The sequence below is a fragment of the Humulus lupulus genome, chromosome 5 (genome assembly GCF_963169125.1).
Source record: "Humulus lupulus chromosome 5, drHumLupu1.1, whole genome shotgun sequence".
NCBI lineage: Eukaryota > Viridiplantae > Streptophyta > Magnoliopsida > Rosales > Cannabaceae > Humulus > Humulus lupulus.
Genome location: NC_084797.1, coordinates 120,961,773 through 120,971,228, shown reverse-complemented (window position 1 = coordinate 120,971,228; position 9,456 = coordinate 120,961,773). Strand labels below are relative to the sequence as shown.

At 36.3% G+C, this 9,456-nt stretch overlaps 1 protein-coding gene across 1 annotated transcript; it reads left to right on the top strand.

Moving 5' to 3' along the window:
* The first annotated feature begins 4,865 nt into the window (after positions 1-4,865).
* LOC133779428 (potassium transporter 11-like) lies at positions 4,866-9,056 on the top strand. The gene is made up of 6 exons (XM_062219390.1): positions 4,866-5,049; positions 5,665-5,890; positions 7,651-7,896; positions 8,362-8,412; positions 8,504-8,764; positions 8,872-9,056. The coding sequence occupies exons 1-6, from the start codon at positions 4,909-4,911 to the stop codon at positions 9,054-9,056; spliced, it is 1,110 nt and encodes a 369-aa protein (XP_062075374.1). The 5' UTR covers positions 4,866-4,908.
* The last annotated feature ends 400 nt before the right edge of the window (positions 9,057-9,456 follow it).

Here is a 9,456-nt window from a genome sequence, read left to right as displayed (position 1 = left end):
AAGGTAGCATTTAGATAGATGTCCAATGAAGGAATTGAGTACGATTGGATTAGAAGGCCAAAGGCAACCTTGCTGAGGGAGGGTTCCCTTTCTACGTGAGACCCTTTCGTAAGGTGTGAGGTGTCTCATCCCTTTGTCGATTTGAGTTATTCATTTTGGACATCTTTACTTGGTAAAGCTACAAGGAATGTCTAAAGTAGGAAGTGAACTCAATTGGGGGCCAAGGTCGAGGGAGGATTTCCATCGTTCACACATGGTAAAGTCAAAGTTGAGACGACTCTCGTTTTGTGAGATGGATATTACTAAAGAGATATCCCAAAGCTGACCTTCCATTACAACCTCCCGATGCTGGAGAATTCCATTTGAAGGCTATTGAATTGGGGCTTCAGATTGCAGGCGCATTTTTCAAGGAGCCTACGACATAAGGAACCCTTATCTCACAACTCATTCAGATATACCATCTTCACAAGATAATTTCACATGTTCACACAAGTAGTAGGGATGTGTAAATCCCTTTCCCTTTCTCTCATTGGTATGAGACTTTGAGAGGCCTTGTTTTTCTTGGTCTAGGACTTTGAGAAGTCGTTCTTGTTTTTGTGAGGAACTTCTGCAAGTTCTCATGGTCATAGTGCCAATAGTTTTATTTTGAAAGGGTTCCCTCTGGGACTTCTCTACCGCGTGCGATTCGTGTCTGTTGGTGCACCTTGACTACTTGTAAGGGTATGTTGACCCTTTGGGTTCTCGCTATCCTTTTATATATTTTTGTGCACACATTTTATTTTGTGCGAGAAGCGTCCTTCTCGTCATTATGGATAGTACTATTTTTGCAAGTGTCTTCTTCGAGACCATTTTGGCAAGCATCTTCTTTGAGACCCTTTTCACAAGCGTCTTCTTCGTCGCCCTTTTTTTGCAAGGTGACCTTGACCGACCTTGGATCATTATGAGGACCCTTTTTGGTCTTTGAGGTGATCTCCTCTTTGCTTGGGACCCTTATAGGGAGATGGTACTTGTGAAACCTTTCAAGCACCTATTTTCAAGGCCCTTTTATTGATTGTGAGAGAGTTTTGTTTCTTCTGTTTTTTTAAAGACCCCCTTGAAGGCCTTTTTCCCTTAGTAAGGTGACTTGGTAGACCTAGACTTAAGGATCTCTTTGGGCTTCCCTTTTTTCTTCTGCGACGTGGTCCCTTTGTAGGGTGGGCATGTTTGTGAGTAGGTCACTTTTGTGGGACCTTTTAACTTTCTTAGATTCTATAAGGGTAGCTAATCCTTATAGATTCAGATGTTGTCTTATAAGTTTCATCGCTCACACGTATATATTATAAGTACTTTTATATATATCTCACAAGGCCAGACAACTATTTTGCATTTGGCCAGGCACCTATTGAGGCTCGTGAGGCTAAACACCTATTTTGCATATGGCTGGGTGCTTGGTGAGGTTCAGTCTAATGCCTCCTAAGTGGTTGATTGGATCTATCTTTGCCAAGCACTTTGTTTTTCATTCTCTCCGATATGCTTTGACCATCCCAGCTGACAATGGTAGTAGGTGCATCATATAAGTGTCATCTCTGGAGTCAGCTAGGCGACCTCGTTGGCTCTTTATGGGAACCAATTGAGATGACTTCTTTGGTTCCTAAGTGACTCTTATAAAGGGAGTCTTATCAAAGGTTATTCTTGGTGAATCCTACTGGATTCTCATTGAAGTCTTCTTGTAGACCTCTTCAAATCTTCAACTTGATCAACAACTCCTCTATCGCAAAAATCTCTTCTACGCGGAATCTTCAGACGTATGTAGAAGGGTGATTGGAGGAAGGTTTGCTTTCCCCAATATGCAAGTTCTTATGGCCCTCTTCCACACGTATATACTTTTGGGCTCTTTCGAAGAAGTCGTCTAAGTTTGTAAACTCCCTCTTGAGCATGTTATCCCATAACTTGCTACCTGCACGAACACCAGCTATGATTGCCATCTTGAGCTTGTCTTTAGTCATACTTCCCAGCTTAGTTGCTTCCATATTGAATATGTGTATATAGCTCTTCAAGCTTTCACTCTCGCCTTGTTTTATATTAGCGAGGCTGGTGCTCGGCATAGCATAATCACGGACCTCGTGGTGCTGCTGGAGAAATTTGCCAGAGAACTACTTCCATAACTTGATTGTTCCTAGCCTTAACCTCTTGAACCACTTGTAAGCAGCTCCATTGAGTGTAATGAAAAAGCTATGGAAACTTGCCCTGTTGTTGTCCCCACTTAACTTCATCAAGTCGTTGAAGGCATCTAAGTGATACTTTGGGTCTGTAATGCCCTCATACGGAATTATGTGAGGCTCTTTGAAATTTGTGGTGAGTTGTTCAACCAGGATCTCCCTTGCGAAGGGCAACTCGTGGTCGAACTCTTCATCATCTCTGTGCCCCCTAGGTGCAAAGATAATCTTGCTTCGAAGGCTTTCCATTTCAGTATCAAATTCCCTTATCTTTTTGTTTAAGGGGTCTCGTGGGTTCTTAGGGTGAACCCTTGCTTTGGTTGTGTTCATCAAGGAAGCTACATGGGATGTGTTTTTTACCTCGGACCTTCTCTGGTTAAGTTAATTCCTTAAGTCGGGTGAAGTTCTTTTGGAGACTGTCCTGGGTTCGCACCTCTAGTAGGCGTTTACCATGTCTCTATTTAGAGGGACTCGTCTTGATGGTTCAGACTTGGGGACATCAGCGGCCGTGGTGGAGGGCAAGATGTACAACCCATTGTTGGAGTGGTGGCATGTGCTACAGGGTCTGGTGTAGGATGAATGGCAAGGGATGATACTTCTTCCTCTTCGCCATTGACTCTAGGCAGATCCGTCGCACCTTCATTAATCGGCGGGGGAGGATCCTTCATGGATGCTCTTAGCTAGGTTCCGTCTAGGTGAACCTTCACTTCTTGGTGGTCTTGTAGGCCTTTTGAACACCTTGGCATGTATTCTTACTGAAATAAATTGAACAACTATTGTTTGTTAGTTGTACTTCCCACAGACGACGCCAAATTGTTAACGGTGAGATTTCATCAACTATGTTAGGTCGAAAAACTCAAAGCTTAGTAAGAGAATAACTAAGTAAGAACTTAGAATAAACTTAAGGAAAGATAAGTGTAGATCAACAGTGGAGTAAAAACTCATATATTGCTTAATAGCCTGAGTATACAATGAATTTTCCAACCCCTTAGCCTGAGTGGTGAGGATCTACTTATAGGGGAGCACTAATTTCTCTTGATACATGGTGGTCCCTGGAGAAAAAATAGTACATTGGTACATTACTAAGGTAGTGGAGCAGGGAATTATGGTGCAAAGGGTTGTGGAGGTCGGCCATTGTAAATGTCAGAGGCGTGAAGGTAATTCGTACCACCACTACTTAAATGGTCAGGATGTTAGGGTCACGCCTCTGGCCTCCTCAAGTTTGTACGTACCTGACCTGATGTACCCTGTACCCAATCTTACACCTTGCACATACCTGATTGAAGGTACCCTGGACATACTTTTGGCCTCCTTAGAGAGTAAGGCATAGCCTCATTAGTAGAGTTGATATTTCCAAAGGGGTCCTTGCGAGGTGGACTACATGGGTGAGACGTGAAGGCACTACAACACTTTTTAGTATATATTACATTAAAAAATAACACTTATTTAAAAGTGCTATTAATAAGCAATTAAAAAAACACACGGCCCCATATGTGAAATTTCATTTGGCGCCATATGAAATATATAACTAGGCGCCAAATGAAAATAAGAGACACGGAAGCACACAGTAAACTAGTCTCAGCCTCCGAACCCCTAAGCCTCCATTGAATCCCTAATTTCTAGTTTCGTCTCTTTGCCTCTCTTTCTTTCTTTCTTTCGTCTCTTTGCCTCTCTTTGCTTCTCTTTGCTTCTCTTTCTTTCTGGTTTCCTAGTCTCTTTCTTTGCTTCTCAGCTTCTCTTTCTTGCTTCTCTTTTCTTCTCAGCTTCTCTTTCTTTCTCTTTTTTCTTTCTTTGTCTACACAACCAAGCAGAGCATCACTCAACAACCCTTTTATTGAAACTTCACTATTTATTCTTATATGTCGTCTAAAATTATGAAAAACCCGAAGAACCATTTTTTCAGGATCTGGGTTTTCACTTCCTCGCCTTTTTTCTTCATGGGTATGTCAATTTCTTTACTGGGCTTTCGTTTTTTTTCCATCTTCTTTATTGTGTTTTCTTGATCTTTTGTGCTCTGATGTGTTATGTATAGCTTTAGGTGAAACCCATTTGGGAATTTTACTGTTCAGGTTACATTTTTTTTCTTTCCTTTCTTTACAGTGTCACTGCATTTTTAAGCTCTTCAGTTTTTTTTTTTGGTTGAGTTTTTTTGAAATTGGACCAAGAGGTCTTGGGGGTTCTTAAAAGGTTCCAAGCTTTGGTTTAGCTTTTCAAAAAATGTGAGGAATTTTTTTATAAGTGAAAGTAATTTCATTTTAATTTTGGAGCTGAGAAATTTTCATATTTGGCATCTTGATGCTTTCCATTCCTTAATTCCTTTAGATTTATTCTTTATTTTCTTGATCAGCCAATTTATGGTGTTACCTTTATTCAAGCTTATTGAATGCTAGTAAATTCCATGTCTTTATCATTTATTGACCATCACGAGTATTTACAATTTCTAAAGGTATGGTTGATTATTTTTGTCCAATATTTACATTATCAATCCTTTTATGCTGTAATTTACCCTGGTCTGTATGTTGAAAAAGGAAAATCTTCATATAATTTTTTTATAGGTTAACATTTAGCTCAAAGTTGTTCCTTTAACCCTTTTGATTTGAACTTGTTGAGTTTTATGGCTTTCAATATATGTAGAAAGCTGATGGCACAACCGAAGTATTGACGAAGAAAAAAACTTAGAGGTGAATTGGTTGAACTCTGAGGAATAGTTTGAATGATCAAGTTGAAAATGGCTACAAATATGATGACTGATCAAGGTCCTGATAGAAATGGTACTGTGTGGACTATAGATCAGAAGCTTGATCAACCCATGGACGAAGAGGCTAGAAAGCTTAAAAACATGTACACAGAAAAGGTATACTTGTTTCTTGTTCTTGGAGATCTCTTTCTCTTAGTCTTTCATCCTTTTGAAATACCTATCAAAGTTAAACTCATGATACCTGGCAAAATGTTTACTTTAAAAGCTTTGGATTTTTCTCAGAATATGGGAAATCGTCAAAATGGATATTACCGATATAGAAGGGATTGCTGCAATATAGTTGTATGCTTGTGTTCAGGGTAGATTACAATTCTCTAGGCCCTATTTTAATTTCCTGTGGGATGTATTCTGAAAATGGCGGGCAATGAGATTAATGAATTTGATGAAATTGAGCATATTATGATAGTTGCATGGTTCCTTTACTGAATTGCTTTTGTTTTGTTTAGAAAATATTAGCACTGATACTTCTGTATTTTTCACTTCTGAGCTAGACGTTATTTGTGCACATCTTACTTCATAGAAAGAATGTAGAAATACGCTTCTCTCAAAATTTTATTGTTGATTTGTATGTTCTACTTTAATTTTCTTGTGCGATGCATTAAAAATGGCCAGCTACTAGCCATGAGAGTAAACAAAAATTTATAGAAATTTAGCATATGATGCTACGTATTTAGTTCCATTGTTGATTTGGTTTTGTTCTGTCTTGTCCAGAAGCTTTCAGCAGTAATGCTTCTGCAACTTGCATTCCAGAGCCTTGGAGTGGTATATGGAGATTTAGGCACATCTCCGATGTATGTTTTCTACAACACTTTCCCTGATGGAATTAAAGACCCAGAAGATTTGATTGGAGCTTTATCTTTGATAATATACTCGCTTACTCTTATTCCGCTTCTCGAGTATGTGCTAATTGTTTGTAGAGCAAATGATAATGGTCAAGGTAAAGTGTTCTCAACCTGGAAAGTTGATTTGCTGAAGTTAATCTTCTAATGCTTGCATATAAATTTTATATTATTTCTTGTTAAAATAAATTGAAAAATGAAGATACAAAGAAACAGGGATTATTTGTGAATAACATGATTGAAAAATGAAGATACAAAGAAACAAGGATTTAAGTATTTATGTTTCAGAGAAGAAATATGATAATCTAGATGTTGTTTATGTATTTTACGGTATTTTATAAGAAACAAAACTTTCATTAAATTTCAAAAAATTATGTATTTATAGTTACAAGAATGTGATGTAGTATCTTTAAATACAAGAAATCGAAAAAACTTAAACTCTATTTAAAGAAACCAAACAAAGCTAACACCACTAAAAAAAATATTAGTCCAAGTAAGAGTAATTAGAGAAAGGAGAAAATCCTTGAATTTCATTTACTGAAGCTCAATGGTAAGTTGATAACCTAATCCTTTTCTACAATGATATCATATCTTTGATGACCTCAAAAGCTGCATCATCACATTGTTCCACATTACAGCCACGATCTCGCTTTTACCAAAAACATATAGGTTCTCCATCTATACTGTCTCACATATTTTAGGTAATACCCAACATAATCAACTTCATTCAACAATTCACATCATAATGATCTAGCTTTGCTGCAATGCTGAACAGATGATCCAATGTTTCAGTTATGTTTATACAAAACACATCACAAAGGTGAGAAGGTTAAATGCAAACTAGTTCACAAGTACTAGTCTTATAATAAACTAGCCGAACAAAAGCGTCAACTCTGATTGGAATGGATGGTATTAAAATGCTAATAAAAATAAGGAGATTGCCAAAGAATATTAATGTCAGACTAAGATTTACAAGGATAAAAAGCCCAGAATTTTCACATGTCCAACAATTTTTTATCTAGAAAGGATTCCCCAATGTAAAAACTTGCCAAAATATTCAGCAACAAAATTAAATTCCCTGTTTCTGTCGTTTAAATTATGGTTGATTAAATTTCCAGTTAGAATGCATTACTATCGAGTGTTTATGTCATTTAATATGCAATGGTCTGGATAGTATTACTGTATATTTTCTCTTGTACTTTTGAAGCCATTTGAATTTTTTTAATTTTTTTTAATCTGTAAAAAGGTGGTAGGTTGTATTACTGTAGATTTTCTCTTGTATTTCTGAAATTTGAATTTTTTATAATTATTTTTAATGTGAAAAGGGGCTTTATGAATAGGTCATCTCTGCTTATGGAAATTGATTAATGGGAGAGTTTTCTTGAAAAAATAAAAATATGAAAGGGATGTTGTATGAATTTTTGTTTCGTGGATATACAAATTTCTTGTTTCATGGAATTGGTCTGTTATTGCTACTTTATGGGAAATTTGGTTGGAAAGGAATAAGAGAATTTTTTAAGAGGTCTAATTTGATGAACTTGTTTGGATAAATTAAGAACAAGGTTTTCTTGTAAGTTTGTTCATTAGAAATAATTATTTCTGTTCTATATGTAATATTGCTACCAAGGCAAGATAATTAAATCTTGGATTAGTTTCTTCTGCAATTTTTCAATGTGTCAGTCTTTGGCTTCTACAAAAGTTTAGATTTACTTTATCAAATTATTAACAATTCTATAAACATAGATATTCCTTGTAAGACAGGTATGCTCTCTGTTTTTTTTTCCCCCGAATATTATGCCCCTTTGATATCATCTGCTTGTTTGATAATCAATTACATAACAACTTACTCGTTATGCAGGCAGAACTTTTGCTATCTATTCATTACTCTGCCGACATGCAAAATTGAGAACTATTCCTAATCAAGACCGAAGTGATTTGGAACTTACAACATATAGTCGTTCTACATTTAGTGAACACTCATTTGCCGCAAGAACCAAGAGGTGGTTGGAGGGATATGCATTTATGAAGAACACAATTCTTATTCTTGTCCTTATTGGCTCTTGTATGGTAATTGGGGATGGAATTTTGACTCCAGCCATATCAGGTCTATATTTCTTTGTTCTGCTTCTCTTCAGGAGAGAGCGGAAACCCATTTTAATAACTGTTTAAGGATACCTTCACTTAATTCCTTTTAATCTTTTTGTCTCTTGACCAAAATTTATAAAATGAAATTGATATAAAATTGTTGTCCAATCATAGTACCAGCTATCAGCTTGCGGCCTTTTACTTTTTCCCTGAAAGCTCCTTTCCTATTAAATCTACCATATATACCATACAACTTTTCAAGGACCACAAGAGTGACAATTTGTATAGCCATGCCCATTCTACCCCATATACATACACTATGCCATAGGCCACCTTTCAAAGCGTTTCACTTGACTATACTTGTTGATGATCTCCTTCCTACCCTTTCAAACAAGTCAAACTTTCTTGGTTCAATTAGAAGATACTTTTTCTATTAAAAAAATGTAATGTTTATGAGATACTTAATTGTAATGTTCTTTTGCAGTGTTGTCAGCTATTGGTGGGATTAATGTTGGCCACCCCATGATAAGTAATGGTATCTACATTCATCCGTGTTTGAATATTTTCAATTATTTGGTGCAATTCTATCTTTTCCAATTCTGAAATTTATTTTGTTTCCGTGTCAGACATAGTTGTACTTGTTGCTGTTATTGTCCTAGCCATTTTGTTTAGCATTCAACACCATGGTATAGATAAAGTTGGTTGGATTTTTGCTCCGATTGTGCTTCTTTGGTTTCTCTTAATTGGAGGAATTGGCATATACAACATATGGAAGTATGATAGCAGGGTTTTGAAAGCTTTTTCACCTGTGTACATATACCAGTATTTTAAAAGGGGAAAGAGAGATGATTGGACTTCTCTAGGAGGCATTATGCTTAGTCTAACAGGTAAACTAAAGTTTCTTGCAGTTGATGTGTTTCTCCTTTCCAAACCTAATTTTGGTCCATGAAACTAAAATAAAAAATCCTGACTGTTTATTCTGTACAATATACAGGAACTGAAGCACTTTTTGCTGACCTATCCCACTTTCCAGTTTCATCTATACAAATTGCATTTACTGTAGTTGTATTTCCTTGCCTTCTTTTAGCCTACTCTAGACAAGTAGCATACCTTATGAACAATTCAGATCACATAGTTGGTGCCTTCTATCATTCTATTCCAGGTTCATTTTACTTTTAATTTTTAAAATTAAAGAACAGGAAGTCTAGGTTCTGCAATTTCATATAATCAATATATAAATATAGGGTGAACTTCTAGGGTGATTTATAATCTGATTTCATTTTTTTTATATTATATTCAAAGCTAGAGAAATAACAAAACCTGTGTGCATACAACACATACACATATATATAGTAGCATTTCTTTCTTTTAGGTAAACTTCTATGCCATGAGCCAAAGATTTCTTTGTGATGCAGAACAGAAAAAACAAAGAAAAGGGCTAAAAATACCATAGTCCACTGTAGGATTGGTAATGAACATGGTAGATTTATGATTTGGGATGAACATACAAATTATAAATGATGAATAAAATAAATATATATGTCGTCATGACCGGGAATTTTATACAATTGAATATAGT